General features: G+C 39.4%; 1 protein-coding gene across 1 annotated transcript; it reads left to right on the top strand.

Moving 5' to 3' along the window:
• The first annotated feature begins 65 nt into the window (after positions 1 to 65).
• On the top strand, positions 66 to 20,440 carry mamdc4 (MAM domain containing 4). Its single transcript, XM_061061224.1, has 29 exons — positions 66 to 1,280; positions 4,967 to 5,062; positions 5,423 to 5,584; positions 6,746 to 6,871; positions 7,129 to 7,362; positions 7,541 to 7,666; positions 7,910 to 8,065; positions 8,176 to 8,279; positions 8,510 to 8,665; positions 9,857 to 9,947; positions 10,048 to 10,164; positions 10,871 to 10,963; positions 11,071 to 11,208; positions 11,303 to 11,442; positions 13,134 to 13,242; positions 13,357 to 13,461; positions 14,739 to 14,873; positions 15,164 to 15,291; positions 15,555 to 15,768; positions 15,856 to 15,993; positions 16,743 to 16,870; positions 17,162 to 17,252; positions 17,467 to 17,616; positions 17,830 to 17,955; positions 18,114 to 18,238; positions 18,391 to 18,496; positions 19,018 to 19,214; positions 19,465 to 19,530; positions 20,103 to 20,440. The coding sequence occupies exons 1-29, from the start codon at positions 1,229 to 1,231 to the stop codon at positions 20,136 to 20,138; spliced, it is 3,645 nt and encodes a 1,214-aa protein (XP_060917207.1). The 5' UTR covers positions 66 to 1,228; the 3' UTR covers positions 20,139 to 20,440.
• The last annotated feature ends 938 nt before the right edge of the window (positions 20,441 to 21,378 follow it).

Here is a 21,378-nt window from a genome sequence, read left to right as displayed (position 1 = left end):
TCAACATTCCAGATTTTTGTATTACCTAAAAAAAATCAATCTTCATCTTTCATCACCTTGCTCAATATTGTTTCACAAATTCTAAATTTCTAGTCTGCTTCATTTTTTGCTAAACATCGGTGGGTGACCTGGCGAGTTATTCAAACTAGTGCTGTCAGCATCATCTAGTTAATCACAATTTATTAAGGTGTGAAATCAATGCATGCATTTTTTCAATCCTAATTTATCGCATGCTATTTTGTCCCTTCAGGCTCACCGTAGATAATCCTCCTCAGTGTCTCCCTGTAGTCACAGGGATGTAAAGAACAACAATGCTGCATCTTTGAATGTCTCATTTCACTTTAAAATCTTCAGCCCTCAAACATGACCACTCAGATGCTGTTCACCTTCAATCATCATTTCTAAATGAAGATATTTGACATCTTAAGTCTTCCATGTGTCAAATACAAAAGACACATTTGTAAATCAAGACAGTAGCTGTGAAACAGTTAGGGGTTTGTTTTTGTCATGTTGATGCTACTCTCACAATAACTAATACCTACACTAACATGTTTCCTTTAAAGAGATGGCCAGAGATGTCCTTGATTACACTAGATTCTGGATTAATTCATGGAAATGTAGCATAGATCAAATGTAATTTATTATGAAGGCAACAGTGGCCTGTTTAAGGTGTTTTAGATATCTGGCCTGGACATATGAAGTGGAAAAATGCCCCAAAGAATTAATTATAATCATATAAGCTAATGTAAAGGCTAATTCAGTATATTTGTCTAACTAAGAAATTGTTCTAAATTATTTTTGTCTTAATTTATTTGTTCATAACTACTGCAGGGTACAAATAGCTGCTTTGTGATGACATCCCCTGCATCCAGTGTAAAACATGTTGGATAAATACTCCCTTTTTACGTATCCAAAATTGTATAAATACAGTATGGAAAAATCTTAACTAAGTTTCCTGTTCCTCTATAACTCTTGTGAAACACTGTCAGTGCACGTCTGTAGCTAACTGCTACCTCTATTATTGTGCAACATATTTATGTACATGCTGCAAGAAATGGTCATATCGAGGAAATTGTTTTACGATGGTTTGTTGCAAGTGCATGCTGGGAGAACTTAAAGTCCAAAGTTTTATCTCTTAGTCAGAGAGAAGAGGTCAGAGTGAGCTAGCGACGACTCTCCAGATTGTGATCAAACTTCAGACTCGTTTGGAGGAAGAGGAGAAACAGAGATGTTACACCTGAGGAGTTCAGGTCTTCTCCTGCTGCTGACTCTGCACTTTGGTAAGAACACACTCAGCAAGACTGCATTCAAACACTCATAGTTAAATAAAAACACAAAGACTAAAAACACTAGTCCTGCGCAGGATTGTTGTAGATAATGTCGACATTTCAAAGCTACAACAAATAAACAACATTTTAAGTTGAGGTCTTGAGCCATGACTTTCAACCATGTGAAATAAAAGCGACAAATGATACTAAACCACATTTCTAGATAAAGAATGGATTTTTAGCTTTTATTTATGACTGATAAATAATGATAAATACTGATTTATGATTCATGTCTGCTGTGGGTTTTCTGTGAATTTGGTGGATGTTGCGATGTGGAATAATTTATATTCTACAAATTAAAGCGCAGTGTGGTGTTTACCTTTAAGGCCGTTTCTACTCCAATTTAGAGACTGAGAATAAACTTGACTATATGTAGCTCAACTATAAAAATAAATGTATAATTAAGTCAATGCTTTTTTTTTTGTTTTGTTTCTACAACTTGAACGTTTAATATACCGGTGACTGGTAACACCACTAGATTGTCTTTTGTGACATGTGTTCTTGCAACTTCCATTTACATCGTGTTTAGATAAATGACAGACGTTCTTGTTTTGTCTTCACCAACAACAAATCTTAGTTTTAAATATTATCTGTAGTGCATGAGTGCGCATATTGTATTTTAAATTATCTACACCAGAGGTCTCCTGAGGTCCTAAGAGGCGTTACATTTAATCATTGTGCACACAGAGTATGATCTTGATGGTTTATGATTTATTACCATCAACAACCATTATTTCTCATTAAGTTTCATCAAGTTTCTGTCATTTTCTCTCTATCTGTGCAAACCATTTATTTTAGGGCTGAACGACCCGGTCAAAGAAGTGACAGTGTGATATCTTCTTATTCTGAGATATATTACCATATGAAATAATACAGGAAGTTATTCCAAATAGTCTGCTTAAATATATCCAATTAACATTTGAATCTGATCATAATATAATGAATCATTTTGGACTGTCGGTCTATTTTAATGTTAGACCTGCACTAAGTGAAAAACAAAATGTGATCTGCAGTTTTTCAGTCTTGTGATAATGATATGAAGTGTGATAAACCATTATTAAAGAATCCGTATTAGCTAGACATATTTTGAAAATGTTTCTCATGAATTTAAAATTTAAATAAAGCTTTTTTTTAACACTCAATGTGCAACAGTTACTCGCTTTAGTTTCATCTGACTGCTGGTGTGAGTGTGTTTAAGATAAAGACATGCTGAGTGAGAAAGCAGTGATTGTTTTCATGAATTCATGTTTCTTATGTACTGCATTAAATTCAGACTTGCGTGATGGGTTTATCATAAAAGCTCATATTTCAGGGGCGCTGGTGGGGCAGTGGTTGGTGCGTGCGCCCCATGTACGGAGCTCTGTCGTCTTCAGGCGGGCGGCCCAGGTTTGGGTCCGGCCTGTGGCTCCTTTCCAGCATGTCAAAAAAAAAAGCATTCCCCACTCTCTCTCTCCCTGATTTCCGGCTCTATCCACTGTCCTATCTCTCTATTAAAGGCACAAAAGCATGAAAATACAAATGTTAAAAAAACCCTCATATTTCATTAATGATAACTTCCAAATGTATTTTGCAGCCCTTTAATATTTTCTTCATAGTTTTCCACTTGCTCTGGTATTTTATTTTTGGGTCTTTCATGCATGGGCCCCTGCAGACTGGAGAGGTGAAACCCCATGTTTTGGTTGCCAGTCTGTTGTTTTCTATTCCGTCTCTGGCTGTATCCTGTCCCTGTGGTAGGTTGATTTGCAGTTATCTCTGCTATAAAACATCAAAATGGGTTTGATTTTCTGGTTATTTCTGGAGATAATCCAACAAGAGTGGTGGTAAGAGGGTTGTTTTCAAAATAAGTAACCCCAATGTGTCCCTCATTGTGCAGAGGCTGTAATTTCTAAAGTAGATAAGACAGAAGCCATAAAAACATTAATAACTTTATTTTTAAAATGCCTCTGATACATTTTCTTGATGTCATCAGTGAAGGAGATCCCAAAGCTGTCAGACATGTAACTCCCTGCTATCACAACACACTCTGGATGTAATAAAGGAAACATGTTCTCACAGTGAAACACATGCATGCTAACATGTTTCTGCTTTATCGCGTGTCTGATTTCTAGCTGTCAGGTCGCTGAGGCACAGAGGTTTGAGTCTCAGAGACCTTTAGATGGACGGATGGCATTCTGCTGCCTTTCAAACTGATCACTTGTGTTTGGCCTTTGAGCCTGCTGGCATCAGTTGTTCCATAAAACACATGACAGTAATGAGTCCTGATAAGAGAGGTTTGGGGTTGAGTCATCGGGGAGATATTACATAGTGTACAAACAGAAGCAGCCATGGAAACTATTGAAGCACTATTTCTATTGTATCAACGCCTCTCTCTTACATTTATCCTCCACCATCACTCCTCACTCAAGATCCACTAACTTGTTCATTTTCTTTAGTCATCCTTTAGTCAAAGATGTCAAACTCTCTGTTACTCTCTCTGCTTTTTGAATATTCTGACGTGTAAGCTTGAACGTTAAGCTTGACATTTCAGCCTTGACCTTTGGAAAAGCAGCTGAATGAACAATCTCAAATTCCTCGCTTGTACTGAAGCTGAACCTTATTACAAATCATCAGTTTAAATGCCTTGATTGATTTGTTTTGATTTTTTATATTTGCTTTTGTAAGACTAGCCTTTAGCTAACTTCTTAGTGATGCAGACTTGTTGATATGTTGTAAAGCTCCATACACTGAGTGATGATTGCTTTGCCCAATGAGATAAAGATGAGATAAAGATGAGTATAAAAGGGACGCTGATGGCCTAGCTGTTAGGTCAGGCACCATGTACAGAGGCTGAAGTCCTCGAAGATGGTGTCCCCAGGTTCAAGTCTGACCTGTGGCCCCTTTCCTGCATGTCATTCCCCACTCTGGCTCCTGATTTCTTACTCTATCCACTGTCCTGTCTGAAGTAACACCTATAGTGAACCCTAGTGTCAGCCAGACCATCTTCAATATTAATATTGCTCTCTTTAAATACAGCATTCAGTTTTATGAATTTATTTTTGTAAACTCTATAAGGCACCATTCTTCAGATATTTTACTCTGTGAAATGGTCACCTGGGTGGGGCGCGCGTAGCCTAGTGGTTAATGCGCTCACCCCTTGTATGTAGGCTGTGGTCCTCCAAGCGGGCAGCCTGGGTTCAAATCCGACCTGTCGCTCCTTTACTGCATGTCACTCCCCACTCTCTCTCCCTGGTTTCTGACTCTACGCACTATTCTCCCTCCAAATAAAGGCATAACAAGCCCAAAAATGTAAACCTTAAAAAAAAGAAAGAAATGGTGATCTAAATAACTGATCTTTTATTTTCAGGATATTCAGCCATCTATAATTCCATCAATCTCCTCAGAGAGATTCACATGTTACTACATTTAACTACATTTACTTATGTGAAATAGATTTATTATAATTACTACTGGACTTCTTTTTAAATGATGGTATTTTTTCTTCTTTTTTCTTAAGTAATAAAATTGACATTCCTAACATTTAGTTGAAATGAAAGATAAGGATGAAGATGTTAATGACAGACTTCATCACCCTCTGTGTTTTCAGTTTTCTCTTTTAATATTCTTTTTTAATATCAGTCTACTTTTGATTTTCTTTATAGCAGCTGCTGGTTCTCGGACTCAGCGATGTGACACTCCTGAGGGGAAGTGTGACTTTGTGTGTGATTGTACTGACTGCAGCGATGAGCAGGACTGTGGTGAGTCTGAAAATGATTTTCAAATGTGATGATACTGAATCCTCAGTTGTTTTATCTTTATCCTTACTGACTTTAAGAATTTAAAGAGGCTGACACTTTAGAATAGTCCTTTTCAGTATGTGTATGTTCTAAACCTGGCTGTCATGTGGGTGTAAAGTTATGTTCCATTATAATCTGGAAGTTAAAAGGTACTTATTTATAAGTAATCTGAAGGAATCTGAACTGTTTTCTTGCTGTGGGTGAAAAAGTAAACGATCTATGTGGATAAAATGCCGGACTTCAGAAAACATAATTGGTGCTTAATCTGTAATATTTTAGTTATACAATACAATAGTTAAATATTCATTCTACACCCTCAAGGCTACAGAGGAAAGAGGTTTGAGTGTGACTTTGAGGATGGAGGGATGTGTGGATGGACCGACCAGTCCATCAATGAAGAATACAGCTGGGAGCGTCGTCAAAGAGGAGACACTCTGCCTGACAGCGGGCCGTCCTCTGACTACACCACCGGGACAGCTACAGGTGAAGTACTGCACAAACATGTGACGAAGCACAATGATCTATCTACATCAAAGAAGGAGAGTTTACTGTTAATACATAAATGTAATTTAGTTTTGATCATTTCCAGCTGCTGTCCTCAGAGCTCACATTTTAACCCTTCTTGAAATGATTAGTCTCTGAATGAAAGAAATAAAACCTACAGACTCATTTTGTAATTCCCTTTAGTCTGTCTGTTGTTTCGTTTCTTTAAATAGATCATTTAGGTTTCTGGTCAACAACATTACTGTTTTCATTCACTGTCACAGTTTCCATAGATCTTTTTTCTGCTGCAGCAGGAACATGTTTAGATCAAAAATATCTCTCAACGTCTGACACAATGATCTAACACATTACAGTTAGCAGCTAAACTTATTCCAGATGTTGGCCACCCCAGGTGTCACCCCATAATGTTTAACTCATGATTGGCTATTTGCCTTGCCAGAGTTGGGAATTGAGTTAAAATCCACTATTATTGTAGACAGGCAACTCATAGTTTTCAGTGTGCAGATGTTTGTAAGCAATTTTGTACATTAACATACTTTAAATTGTGTCCTTTTAGAGTTAATTAAGCATATGTTGCCATTATCTTGTGTAACTTAAAAGTCGATGTGATGAGTGCAGACAGAAGGGATAAATAATTGCCCTTTATTCATGTGTGTGCACAAACATTTCAGGCCACCCCTGCACAAGTCAGTGGGAATTAGCAACTCGCTAAATCTGGTGCAAACATCTTTTTAATTTGTCTTTATATTTTATACTGTATGTCAGGGTTGTGTTTACAGCTAAGGTGGCCTATGGATAAGTTGATGTGGGTTTAAGTTTTCGTTTGTTTTATTAAGTAACCATGCCTGTTTAATTTGTCATGCTGCATTATGTAAATGCTGTATATCTTTGTTAGAGACTTCAACCTTTTCAAATAACAGGTGAACAGGTGATCAATCAGTGCAGCTTGAAAGAAGTAATAAAGTTCAATAAGAATGACTTAAGTTCTGAATCAACAATCATGTCCAATATTTGTTCAAAATAATGTGAAGGAAAGAAGGCAGTAAGGTCTGATTATAAGGCTATAATAAAACATCAACCTGTACTCAACTCAAGTATTAACAAAGTGAAATAAAACGTGCAACATTTCCCCTCACACAGGTTGGTTTATGGGAGTGAGCGCAGTGAAATCAGAGTCTCTCAGTACAGCAGTTTTAATCTCTCCAGAGATGAAACAGTCGTCACCAACCTGCCGCCTTCGACTCAGATATTTCCTGTGGGACTCAGGTACTGACCATAAGGGACTGGAGGTCCTCACTCAAACTGCCTGCTCTATAAAGCTTCTCTGTAACTGTAAACACAGTGTTAAAGATGTGATTTGAGGTTATCCTGTTCTACTTATAGTAGCAGTATTTGTATATTTTCCTTTTTGTAAATGATATTGTTGGATTGATTTTATGACTTTTAATGGTTGTGTAAACTCAAAGATGACATTTCCCAAGCAGATGCTCTACTAACATGTTATTTGTCCTGTTACTTTGTAGGCCACACAGGTCTGGGCTCCACCCCCCTGTGGGCGTCCGTACATCGGCAGAACTCTCAGGAGGCTGTAGTGTGGCGTCCTGAGGCCACCAGTGTCCGCGGCTGGAGGGAGGCTACCATCTTCCTGGGCCGTATCCCCACAACTTTCCAAATCCGTCTGAACTCAAAGCGCTCTGAGGGACGAAGAGGAGATGTGGCAATAGACCAGCTGGAGTTTTTGGACTGTGCTCTTCCCTGTGAGTCACGCAAAGTACCCCGACCATGTGCAGACCCTACCTTTTTTTATCGAGTCTGGAGTCTTTCATAAAAAAAATGGACGAACTGAACTCTATGAATATATCATTTCAAATGAAATATTCTTTATCAGGGACATAATAATTGTTTGGTTTTATGTTTCTCTAATTGCATCATAAGCACCGCACACTGGTGAGAGCTGCCCGGCTGGGATGATGGAGTGTGAAAATGAAGGATGTGTGGAGCAGCAGCAGGTCTGTGATGGCACCGACAACTGTGGTGACGGGACTGATGAGAAGAACTGTGGTGAGAAATGATCTGAACTACAGCAAAACAATTTCCCTTTGACTGAATGAAGAAATACAATACGATAATAATATAATAATACGATACACTTTATTACAGCCTCTGGGAAATTTGTATTGGACTGAAGTGGAGCACACATTTAGCTTCCTTCAGATTTGCATCAATAAGTAAAAATAATATCAACAAATACATTCCTCCAGGGATCGACAGTTAATGTTACTTGTGGGTTCACTGGGTCTCCAGGAGAATACCGGCGCTGTGACTTTGAGGACGACCTGTGTGATTGGACTCTGACTTCACTGTCTCTTCTGAAATGGAAAAGAATGAATCAGGAAAATATCTCCATGAATGATCCTCTGAAGGGACCAGGCAGGGATCATTCCAGCAACAGTGCATCAGGTCTGTTTCACAGGTTCACTGTTAGCTTACTTTTGGACTATTTTAAATAACTTTCTAACGTTTGGACTGATAACATGAGTAACATGAGTCAATCATTATCATCACTGTAGGTTACTTTCTGTACGTCACTGTTCCTGATGTTGGTCTCACAACTGACTGGGCAGCTTTCCAAAGCCCCCGCCTCGAACCCACCAACAGTTCACATCCATGCAAAGTGAGTCTCAGGCTGATCCGTTGCAGACTTAACATTCACATGAACTCTTTATTACTGAACAAAGGCTCATCCTTCTTTTCTGATCCGGCGTGTTTTCACAGTTTAAGTTTAAGAAAAAACACATGAAGATATTTTTCAAACCTCATTTGAAACATTTCTCTCTCTCTCTCTCTCTCTCTCTCTCTCTCTCTCTCTCTCTCTCTCTCTCTCTCTCTCTCTCTCCGCTGTAGATGGTGATGTACACTCACCAGTTTGGGCCGAGGTCCGGCGGTCTGACGGTGCTGGTGGCAGATGAGAAAATCTACCCGGTGTGGCAGAGGGGTGGAGCTCTGGGTGATGTTTGGGTGAAGGCAGAGGTGGAGATTGTCACCAATTCCACCTTCCAGGTGAGTGCTTCCTCTGACTTTGTTGCCTTTAACATTAATAAATTGCAGATGTTGAAAACCAAGAATCCATAAATAAAAATAAATAAGAGGAAAATGATTAGACATTGTTATTTTCACTGTTTGATATTAATGTGATTGTATGCTAAAAGACAGACTACACATGAACACATACCTTGAGACTGATTCTGGACTTTTGAAAGCCATCACTGGTAACGATAAAAGTTTAATTTGAACAGAAATATATATTCTTAATCACAAGAATTCAAGAGTCATGTTTCTACACCTGCATGTATCTGTAACATGTTCATGGGAGAATAACAAAGAGGACAAGGCAACAAGGGTGGAAACTCCAAAAAGTGGAAGAGACTAAACATGTATTCAAGTTTTTGAGCTCGGAAAATTTAGAAACAGTGGACTGGTTCTCAACTGGGGTGTGGGTGGAGCTGTTTTCAGTGGGTCACGAACATGTGACTGAAAAAGAAAATTGTCAAAAAGTCTATGAAGCACTGTTAAAACATGTTGGTTTTGTTTCCTGTCTATGTTCTGTCACATGTTTCGTACCATCTGAGATCCAAACTGCACTATTTTTTACTTTATAAATCGGATTAGTTGAAAAAATATCTGAAATTTGGGTCACGGAGTTGGTGGTGGGACCTTCCCACTGATTTAGAAAAAAATAAAAATAAAAATAAAAAGGTAATGGGAAGTGTCATGAAACAGACTTGCTGAATGAATCTTTACATGTCTGACGTGTGTGGCTTCATAGATCACTAACAACTCAATATACAGTCTGCATATGTACAGCCTCTTTTTCTGAGTAAACGCATGGGAAGAAGAGAAACCAGATTTTAAAGGCATTTGAAAAAGAAAACTAGGACTTTATTTTCTGTGTTACTTAATAACTGTAGGATGTTTAGAAGTAGAAAAGTAAAGGTCAATGAAAGCATGCACCATTTGGTTATTTCTGTTATTTACATTTATTTTAAATCATTTATTTCTTAAACAAAGTCTACAGCAGTTTTGAAATTATCAGGTGGCTGTGGCTCAGTGGTGGAGTCTCTCAACCTGAGGGTCGGGGGTTTGATCTCCAGCTCCTACAGCTACATGTCTGATGTGTAGATAGATTGTAGAGTCTCCTTTTATTTTTATCTGTCCTCTGTTTTGATTTGATTTGATTTGATTATTTTATAGATTCTATTCATGGCTGCAATCAGAGACTTTGATTACGGAGGCATCGCTGTTGACAGCATCGTGTTGTCCCCTGAGTGTCGCCTTTCACCTGGTAATAAAACAATAACCCACATCGACAAAGAATAAAAATGAATACTCTCAGTGGTGTGAATGATGTATGATGTTCTGTGTCACGTTCTCTTCCTGAACAGTGAATAACACCTGGGTAAATGAATTCCCCAAACCTCCTAAAGACCTGTGTACTACACCGGACGAGATGTGTGATTTTCATCGCGACTGTGCGGGAGCCGAGGACGAGGCCAAATGTGGTGAGTCACCCAACCTTAGGGTCAAAATGGAATTCAAACGGGGTCTCCGGAAATGGACTACTGTGAGCTGTAGCCCATACTAAAAACTAACAAACCTGCAGTGACTTTGTCTGAAAAATAAAATCCTCACTTTTACACAAATCTCATCCTGGCTTTTCTGCTTCTGTCCACAATAAGATAATGAAATAGCCTTAGTGTGGTCTACGAAGAATGTTTACTTCAACACAGTAGAAAGAAATATCACATGATGAGTTGTATGTTTATTTTGGATGCCTGGGGTCCCCAGAGTTTTATGAAGTCAAAGTGGGTTCACAAGCTAAAACAGGTTGGGAACCAATGCATTAACCTTATGTTCACAAGTAAAGGTGCTAAGGGCCTCTGCGCCCACCAGGGGGCACTGCAATTCTGCAAAACAAAAGGTGCACCACCAGGTCTGTGCTATATTATATTATTCAGGTTGTATGATGCATTGATCTGTATTTTGATGTTTTAATATCTTCTATAAAAGAACAGAAGCAGGGTGACTTCCAGTCTTTTACCTTGTTGTTTTGACCCTGAACTTTGTAAGCACGGTTTGATACACTGGATCTATAAGATGCTAGAAGAATACAGGTCTCTAAAGAAAAGTTACTGCTTCTGAATAATAATAATTAATGCCTGATTATTCCTCCCAAAATGACTTCTTCTTGATGAATCCTTCCTGTAGGGGATTTCTCTTACCCTGAGGGAAGCTCTGGCTGGACTGACAGCAGCATCGGGACTCAGGATTGGCTGCTGCATGTGAACTCCACATCAAACGGTAACTGTTCTCCCTTTCTCTTTAAACTCTCAGCTATTCTGATATTCAACGATAAAGTAAAAAAAAAGTAAAAATTAAAAACATTTTCTGTCTTGAATCTTTCCCAGAGGAGTACCTTTATGTAGCCAAGGCTCCAGGCCAGCAGTTGACCGAGGCCCAGACACGGACCCCTCTCTTGGGCCCCTCCGGCCCCGTCTGCACCCTGAGCTTTGATTTTGCGGTAACAGGGAATCCAGATCACATCGGTAACTAAATGACCTTGTTATTCAGCGTCTTCTTTTGACCTTTTTTATTTTGACTCACACCTCATATTATGACTCTTTTAACTGTGTGCTGCAGGTGAGCTGTCCGTCAGAGTGATCGACAGCTTTCTGGGCATTCGGCCTAAGCTGTGGGAGTTCAGTGGGAAGACGGGGGTAGGAGAGGAGTCTTGGAAGCATGTGGATGTGTCTATTGGAGCCAGAAAACACCGCTTCCAGGTCAGCTTTTCCTTCAGGGCTGATAGAGGCTGATGTAGTTTTTATGTGTACATGTTTGATTTGATGATCAGAGTGGAGTCACAGGCACAAACAAAAACAATTAGACAGTAAGGGCCTGATTTACTAAAGGTTTGCGTGTCTTAAAACGTGTGCAAACTTGATACCACCAGCAAAGAAAGTGCTATCTGATCTACTAACAGCGTGCAGTGAGGATTGCGTCTTTCATATGAGCAAAACAACACTCATTGTCCTTTTGGTACGTTTGACTTAAAGAATATGCAATATGGGGCGTTTCTGCCCTAGTGTGCAAAATACTGGGAGGAGAAAATGCAAACAAGTTAAGTTAGTACACGCATTGTGATTTACCAAACCTGACAAACAATTGCGGTAATTGTCTGTATTTAACACCTTAGAAAAGAACGTGCTAACCCAGGACACCACTGTTACACACAACAGCACAACATGCACAACATGCTGCTGTTATTGAAGTTAGGAGGAGACATAGGCACAACAAAAGAAGGCATACAGATCACGTTATTCCCCACACATGTTAATATGTTTGGAATGACAGCAGGAAACACCATGATTAAACTATATTGTTGCCAACAAAACTGAACATTCACAGCCTCTGCATTCTAAAGAATTTCAACATTGACATTTATTTCTTCCTATTTCCCTCTTTGTAAACATTTTATTTTAAACTTGGGATTTCCTTTTTCTCGGGCTGCACGTCTCTCCCCCAGCTCGCCCCCTCCGGTGCGTGCGTCTCCTCCCTCTACAGCCCGTTGCAGCTACTCTTGAATGGGGGGACCTCACCACTACTTGTACCCCTGTCTTCGATACCTCTTGCCAGAGCATTTATGTCCGATCAGACACAGCACTGGCCAGCTGTCTGGTGCTCAACAATGTGCTGAGTGTCGCGCCTGAGCGCCACAGAGGAAACAAATTGCACCTCCTGCTCAATGTGACAATTCATCTTCAAAAGATGGAGAAAAGAGAGGCCCTGTTTAATGCTGAGGTTTTCTTATAAGCCACATTTTCTTTTTGTAATATTCAGTTTTATCTGCTATAACTCGAAAATACTGTACGTTTATTTGCCTCTCTCACTGATACCTATTTTGCACGTGCAGTCATCCTGCTTTCCGTCCAAACTCTGTAAACCAGTAGAACACGCGAAAGCCTAACTTAAATAGTACCGCCTCCACAAGGTTTGCACCTGGTAACATTCACATGAATTGTCTTAGTAGATCACCCGCATAACGCCCACCGACCAAACGTGCAAACTTTTGGAGAGAACGCGCAATTTAGTACTCTTTAATTGGGATCTTAGTAAATCTGACCCTAAGTCAGACTGTGATCCTGCTCAGGTTGTTTCTGTTTCACAAGGACCTTTCCATCCTGCTGGTGTCAAAAAACATTCTGTACATTTCTCACTCTGAATAGTTTTATTCGACAGAATAGATTTTTAACCATTTTCTATTTAACTCCTGAAACTTTTTTTTTTGCAGCACTTATAAATGATAAAGGCTGTAGGCTAGTTAATATGCAAACAAGACAAGCACAGAAAAAATACACATCTTAACAAACAAGCTGTAAATCTTATGGAAATGGTAAAAAAAAAAAAACCGACTTGTCTGTGAATGTTGAGGTTTTTAAAAGTCTTTCCTCTCTCCTTGTTTTGTGTAAACTAGCTCGCCTTTGAAGCTCGTGCTGTCAAACTTTGTCCATGTGCTGAGATTAAAGTGAAAAACGTTCACTTTGTCGGCTGTTATGCAGACTATGTTCCCTCTTTGCCCACAGGTAAGAGTAAAAACTACTGAATGTAATCACATCATCAAAAATCACAAAATCATACCTAAACTGTGAAGGTCTAAATGATTTGATTAATGGTTATTATTTATTTCTTTTCTCCAGAACTGTCCTGTAACTTTGAAGATGGAATGTGTGGCTGGTTTCAGGACAACAGCGACAGCTTTGACTGGACGATGCTCGATGGGATGGACCACACCATCGGGATAGGTACACTTTTTAAAATCAAGGCTGCAGGCTATTAATGCCTGTTAGTCACTTGATAGAAGGGTCCATAGAGTCCATAGAAACAGAGAAATGTCTCTAAACTTTCTTACTTTTTTTATACCCCTAATCTAAAAGATTATTTGTTGTTTTATGAGGGGGTTAAAAATAGTTTAAAGTTTAGGACGCGTTTAACCCGATCTTGCAAACTTTAGCCAGTTTCGGGGATTCCCAGTGTAGCCAGCATTTATTTTCAGATAAGGATAACCGGGCTTCATGACTTCATGTTCTGTGTGCTGGTCATTATTTAGAGTCTGTTTAGCAACATGAGATTATAACATGGAGTTGGAATCTCAGAGACAATTGACAAATGTAGCATTTATTCTCTGGATAAGAGACAACAAGTAGCTTTACAGACAGCTTACAGTAATTGAAAGCCTTTGACTACAGTCACTGCAGGGTACACACATTCAGACACACACTGGCTTAATAAAGCTGTTCATTAAATACAATGGTCTCCTCAGGTGTGGTCAAAACTAAAGAAAAAATACAGATAAATACAATAAGACATCTTCTCTAAATACAAAAAGGAACATCCTCTGAATTTACCACTTTAACAAACATTTAGTACCATTAACAAGTTTCAAAGAATAAACAACATGCCATGTCATTCAAGCCAACATAAAGCATGATGGGAAATGAGGCACTAATGCAATTGATAACAACCTGTTAGCAAAAGTGACACTTTGCTAGTCTATTTGTGGTGAATATACTCAACCTAGTTGACACCTTGAGAAAACCAAGCTGTGCATCCATTTTGAGTTTGAAGAAAAGAAGTTGAAGTCTTTGTTGGTGCAAAATATCAATGGAGAGGTTATAGAATATAACATGTACCTTTACATGTAGGGTTCAGGTTTGTTTCTGAGAGTATTATAATTAAATAAATGAAAAGGATTAAAAATTCTCACACAAAGTGAGAAAAATTACTCTCTTTCAAGGCAAAGCTAATTCAGAGAAGATGGAATAAGCAGGCACCCAATAGCAACTAAAAAAAGTACAATTTTGTAAAGAACACCAAATCTTAGAGCTCTATAACCTCCAGGCAAATCAAGCTCCATAAGACAGTGATAGCATGTATAATAAAGATTTGTATTTCTTCAGCGCTGCAGATCTTAAACTATGTTAAAGTCAGTACATTAAAACAACAGTATGATAAATGTCACTGCTTCATATGTGATGAAAAATCCAAATGAATGCCGAGCTGTCCTTCTGTTGACATCCAGGCAGAAGCCTCAGCGTGGACATGTGGAGTCCTTCCCTCCGTGGTGCGTTCGGACGCTTGGTTTCATACACTCAGCTAGCCGGTCCTACAGATTACTGCCTGTCCTTCTTCTACAAACTCTACGGGCCAAACACAGGTGAGTGTGAGAGTGAATGGAAAGCATTAATGATGAAGCCTCTGTTTCTTCACACCTTTCTTAAATGTAGCTCATGGCTAAACATACTCGATGTTGATAATCAGCCATCTTATTCCTGTGTGTATCATCATTCATCTGTGAGTAACCGTTTCAAAATGGCACATGCTTTATGATTATTTTGAAATTGATGGTGACCTTCTTCACTGATAGAAGCTGGAAATGCTCTGAATGTTAAAAAAATGTGTTTGCCTTCTCACACTCACTCACCTCACAAACTGATTTTGGTCCAGGTGCTCTGAATGTGAAGGTGTTAGATAACCACGGCTATGAGAGGATCCTCTGGACCCGCAGCGGGGCGCATGGAAACACGTGGCATGAAGCTCACTGCCCCGTACCGCACCAGCTCACAAACTTCAGGGTATGCTATATATCTGCACTCCACCTGAAATGACGAAACAATGTCTCAAAACTCATGTAACATCTCAGATTATCCTTCATCTTTTTAAAACAAACAAAAGAGAGGAAGATTCAAAGAAAGCCTTCCTGTGTTTTTACAGTGTATTAAAGTTTGGGTTCTCTCAGGCGCGAGCAGTAAAAAACGAATTTAAATATATTTAAAAAATGAAAACTTATGTCCTGTCTTTCCTCATCACCCCTTCAAAATGTTCAACCCACCACCAGCTGATGTTTGAAGCGGTTCGCTCTGGGTTTGACGGGCGTGTGGCCATTGACGATGTGACTTTTTTGAGCGGTCCCTGCACTGCGTCCAGGATGTGTTCCTTTGAAGGTCATCAATGCGGGTACAGTACCTCTGGTAAAGTTCAGTGGCTCCACCGCAGCTGGTACACCACCCTGACTGGACCCGAAACAGATCACACACTGGAGACTGAACATGGTGAGAGAGAAAACTATTAAATAAATAGTCGTACTTTAACTCACATGCAGAACACTGAGAGGCCGTTCATGTGGTTTCTACGCTCAGGTTTCTATATGATGGCTAACAGCGGAGCAGACATCCTGCCTTCTGGAGGTAAAACAGTCCTCAGCTCCCCTGTTCGCAAAGGAACCACCAAGACTGAGTGTGCCCATTTCTGGTATCACATGAAGGGAAAGAACCCTGGTGAGATGCTACACACGAACACACACACACACACACACACACACACACACACACAGGAGGCTGGAAGAGTCGGTTATCTCTCAACCGGAAGTTTGGGGGATCGATCCCCAGCTCCTGCAGACACATATCCGATGTGTCATTGAGCACTTGGCCAAGTTGCTCCCACTGCTTCAGCAGCGCCGTATAAATGTGTATGAATGAGTTTAGCTAAAACTGAGGGCCACGTAACACAGCAGCCTCTGCCATCAGCGTGATAATGAATGGATGTGACCTGCAGTGTAAAAGCGCTTTGAGTTGTCAGAAGACTAAAAAAAGCACTAAACAAGCTCACGTCCATTAAAGGCTTTATATGTGATATTTTGATCCAGCAGATGTCGCCCTTGAGCACCAGCATGAAACCAAAACAACTTGCGCTGCATTGTTGTGTTAGCATGCTAATGCTAGCGATCTTTATTATGCTCGTATCTTCACACTGCATGTAAATTTACCTGAAATGAGCGTGATCTAGAAACACAGTTAAGCAGTGAGTACAGTATGTTATTCTTCTTTTCTCTAGTCCCTCAATTAAACAATTTGAGGGGAGGAGTCAGCCGGCCGTCCAGGCGATGTAAACAAAGTGAAGATAGGACTCTGAAAACTCTGAGTTATGAGTTATTTTCAGAGGAGATACTTGATTTATATTATATTTAAGTGTGAAAAATCACATATAAAGCCTTTAACCAGTTACACTTACTGCATGTTGTCTGCAGGCTCTCTGACATTGTATATGAAGCCGGTGGAGGGAGAGAGGGTGAAGATCTTCTCTGACAGTTCAAACCAGGGAGATGTCTGGCGCCATGGTTATGGCAACATCACCAGCGACCTTGTGGACTGGCAGGTAAAGAGAGCAAGCCTCTGTATGAATAGGCACTGTACAAATAAAGATTGATAATGATGATAGTCAATAAGAATACATGTATTAGTTAATGCATCAAAATGGATGAACTCCCCTTTGTTCATATGACTTTAAAATATAACCCTCAGACTTCAGTTAAGTTGACATCAAGTTTCTTTTCTCAATCAGAATCTAACCGTCCAACTTCAGAGCAATTTCCCATTAGGGAATATCTAAATATGCAGAGTTTGTCATTCCAACTGAGCTGATGTTGTGTATGTTTGTCCTCTGCAGCTGGAGTTTGAGGTGGTGGGAGCTGGAGGCAAAGGCACTCACATTGCAGTCGATGACATCTTCCTCTCTGCTCACCCATGTGAAGATCGAGGTTTGTATCTGCCTCTGTTCAAACTTAAGACAAACATACTAGTAGACTTGCATGCTCTTTGTGTAGACTGAAAAAGGGAGGTTGGAAGGTGTTACCAGTACTTGAGTTTAAATGTCACAATGTCAGCTTCAGTTTCAGTTCAGTTTCCTTGATCTGACAAGATAATTATTGTTTCTGTTTTTAGAACACATTTTGATTCTGTTGTTTCTCTCAGGTTCTAAGTGCAGTCTGGAGAGAGGGATGTGTAGCTGGAGCAACACCCAGAACGTCAAAGTGGACAAACTTGACTGGGAGCTGACGAGTCAGGAGGCAGAGAGGCACTACCCTGTCCCGCCTGCAGACCACACCCTGGGCACAGAGCGAGGTAAACCAGAGCTACAAAAGATACATGCAATACACCGGTTGTTTGCATCAGAAAATCTGACTTGTGTATGTTATGTGAGAGCTTGGACAAAATTGTATTAAAATGTTAAATACTTTTCAAATTAACATTGAAAATTTGATTCATTAAAATGTATATTAAAATAAAAAGTAAATAAATAAATGTTTTAAATACCTTTCCTTTCCCGTCTGCCAGGTCACTTCCTGTTCCTTTCAAGTAGCAACAGGACAGTGGCCAATCAAAATGCTCAGTTGCTGAGCCCTCACCTGCCCCCCACTAAAGGAACCTGTCTGAAATTCTGGGCCTACAAACCGTACTCATGTAAGACTCAAGGTTGTACCTTCACTTTTGAGGTCGGGTCATTTCTGGACGGACTGAAAAAAAAATCTCAAGTTACTGTTCATGATGAATAATAATGATGTATTTTTGATGTTAAGGATAATATTTCATGGAAACCCACTGTTGTTGTCTGTATGCAGCGGACAGCGAGCTGGGGGTGTGGAGGCTCTCTGAACGTAAGCTCCATCAGCTGCTGTTGGTGGGTGAACTGGGGGGGCCGTGGAGACGCTTTGATGTCAACATAACGTCTAAAGAGGAATACCAGGTCAGACACTGACTGAGTGCACATCTTTTTATCTTTATTTTGAAATGTATTTTCTTTTGCAGTGTTTTTTTTTATCCAGGGAACCATTTTCAGAAAATTACACAACTTCTTCATTCAAGCTAATAAAAAGACTAACCTTTGTTTGTGAACAGATTGTGTTTGAAGGAGTCAAAGGGATTTCAGGCATCGTTGCTCTGGATGATATTGAATACACTGTCGGAATCAACTGCGCTAAAAAAGTCACAGATCCACTGACAAGTAAGATGTGCAAGTGCTTATACACGATTTGCAGCCCATAAATAGCTAACAGAATGTTTGCTAAATGTATTTTTCTATTTTGTCATAATGTTAGAAATACTTTTTAAAGTTATGGACTAATGGACTTTTTAAGGAATGGAAGAGACTATTCCACAGAAAAAATATCAAGTTTTATACCCTGAACACTAAATTAAGAAGTAAACAAGCTGGAAGTTAGCCTAGCTTAGCATTAAGACTTTAAGCAGGGAACTGCTAGGGAACAAAAGCTGTCAGATGCTGCATCATTTTTTCTTCTTGGCTACAGTGATTTTGCACTCATTGTTGTCCACTTACTTCAGTTCAGTATAACAATTTAATTTAAACGTTCAAATTTCAATGAGATTGGTTAATGCTTTTTATAATGTTTTGTTAATGAATTTGTGAGGATGGCTATGTTTTATCTCATGCTTCTCTACTGCTCTGAAAAGTAACTTGTCCTGCTGTCGTTGAAAGAAATGAAAAGTTTTCCATCCTCCCTGTAGCCTCACCGAAGGGAGACAACGCTGGCGGGATTGCAGCGTCGGTCATCGTGGTCCTGCTGCTGATCGCCACGCTGATCGTCCTGCTGATTTACTACCTGCGAACCAAACAGCCAGTCAGGGCCGTGAACGGTCCATTGTCAACATCGTCCTCAGCTGCTGTTGGTATCAGTAATGACTTGTATGAGTCAGACCTCACAGTGAGTAAAGCTAACATTCAAACCTATAACAACAATTAAAAAAAACATTTTAAATGTATTCCTAAAAACAAATTGTCACATTTATTCCATCAGTATCATGGTTTATATCACCTTCTTAAGTTAAGTCATGTGGTGAGATCTGACAGACTGTGTGTGTATGTAGTTTGTATTTAGCATAAAGAGTAGCAGACTGACATAAAGAGTTGTTTAAATGTTGATGACTAATTATTTACTCATGTGCTCCCTTCAGCAGAACCATGTGACCGTGCCACCCACACAAAACCATCCAATGGCAGCTGGCTTCAATAATGTCCATGTGAGTATACACTACAATCAGTGTGTGTTGTTTTACTTGTTCATTTTTTTGATGGGAGGACAATAAACACACCCATCCATTGAGTCATGTTCTCTAGAAGTATTCCAGAATAAATGTAGTTTAGCGACATGATTGAAAACTAGAGGTCAGAGTCGCACACTTCTAAATAAGGTCTCACTTATAGCAACAATAAAACATCATGATGATTGTTTGATTCTTTTTTCTTTTCTTCATTGTTATTCTTCTATCATCATTTATTCTTTCTTAATCCAGTGAGCTACAAGGCACTGAGGCTCAGGATGAAGTGTTAATTCTCGGGCGGGTTGGCTCCAGAAACCCATTAATGTTAAGAAAAAACATCTCTTTATTGTTTGTTTTAGGATTTAGCTGTAGCTTAATTATTTATAGGAAACATTATTTTTGTTTTCCATTGTTCACTCAGTGTTACACAAAAACATCCAGGACTTACAAACAACTTTGAAATACCACTCATCCTGTGTCACTTCATGAACAGATTACAGTTGTGCTGTCTGACAGATGGACTCACTCGTCTTGTTTCTGTGTTTCTGCAGGTCTATGATGATGTCAGAGAGATGGAGGTGGCGTGAGGAAGGAGGAGAGGGATTCCTGCCACCTGAAGGTGGCTTTGTGAAATAAAGGGGATATCACAGCAGAAGAACTGCTTGTGTCGCCCTGACACGATACACACACATACACACACATGAACACACCCACACACACACTTGAATAGAACCACACACACAAACATTACAAGCACAGTCCACATACTGAAACACTGCTGACGGCCTGCAGCTGCATCAGATGCCGTGGGGCCCTGCAGGGTCTCTGCTTTCTGCATGTGGATGTTCAGACAGGAGTCAGAAGAAGAAGTTTAACTTTCTGAAATTGAGACTGGACATGATCCTTGAATGATCAAAAGAAGTTGCATGAAGTTTCAGGATCCATTTTGGATCAATAAGAAAGTTAGAAACGGTTACAGGTTATATGCAACACGCAGGTTGGGCTTCTTTATTTTTGGCTTTTATTATGTGGAAGTGGAACCCTTCTGATTTCAAATGTTGATGTCAATTTAGTAGTTATATGTAGTACACAGCCTGTCTGCTGCATCAAAGCCTTCTGTAGCTCTGAAGGAGCTCACTTCAAACCTCAGACCTGAGCTCACATTTACATGAGAAAGCTTGAACCAGGGGGCCCATGGCAAAGATGTGAGTTGTCACGGTACACTTTATGGGCTTTGGCTCTGATCTGCCTGCAATAATCTCCAAACGTTATTGAGATGTGTGGATTGTTGATGATAAAAAAAAAAACAGTAGAAAGAAGAGAATGACTAAGAGAGATATAGAGATAAAGAGGAAGTCAACATGTAATGCTGCTGTTTGGAGAAAGACTGTAGAACAAACCAATTATGTGAGAAGGTGGGCTCACTTTACTCCACAGGATCAGAGGGAGCTCCAATGATTAATGAATTAAAATTGAGCATTAAAACACCAATGTCAAACTGCCTTTTCCTTTAATCATACATTGTTAAAATAACTTGTTTGCCACATTTTATGAAATATTGAGATGTTTTGATTGAAAATATCTATATATGTCCTTATGAAGTCTTCTCAGTCATGACTGTTAGTATGAGATGTTTAACATAGAGATTTGAATTAGGCTCGATCAAATTAAAAAAAAAATGTGAATCAAAAAATAAATTATTATTGAGAACTTATTTAAATGGATACAATTACTCAATACTTATATGATTGAGCCTTTTGACAAAACAAAATACCTTCAATGTATTGACAGACTAGCTTTTGAATTTATTGTGTATCCAAATACTTT

Source organism: Labrus mixtus, chromosome 17 (assembly GCF_963584025.1).
Source record: "Labrus mixtus chromosome 17, fLabMix1.1, whole genome shotgun sequence".
Classification (NCBI taxonomy): Eukaryota; Metazoa; Chordata; class Actinopteri; order Labriformes; family Labridae; genus Labrus; species Labrus mixtus.
This window is presented reverse-complemented; position numbering and strand designations above follow the sequence as displayed.

Coding starts and splice junctions, on each gene's coding strand:
- mamdc4 (XM_061061224.1), top strand. CDS start 1,229: ATGTTACACCTGAGGAGTTCAGGTCTTCTCCTGCTGCTGACTCTGCAC. Junction 14,874..15,163: donor ACTCTACGGGCCAAACACAG/GTGAGTGTGAGA, acceptor ATTTTGGTCCAG/GTGCTCTGAATGTGAAGGTG. Junction 19,531..20,102: donor CTGGCTTCAATAATGTCCAT/GTGAGTATACAC, acceptor GTGTTTCTGCAG/GTCTATGATGATGTCAGAGA.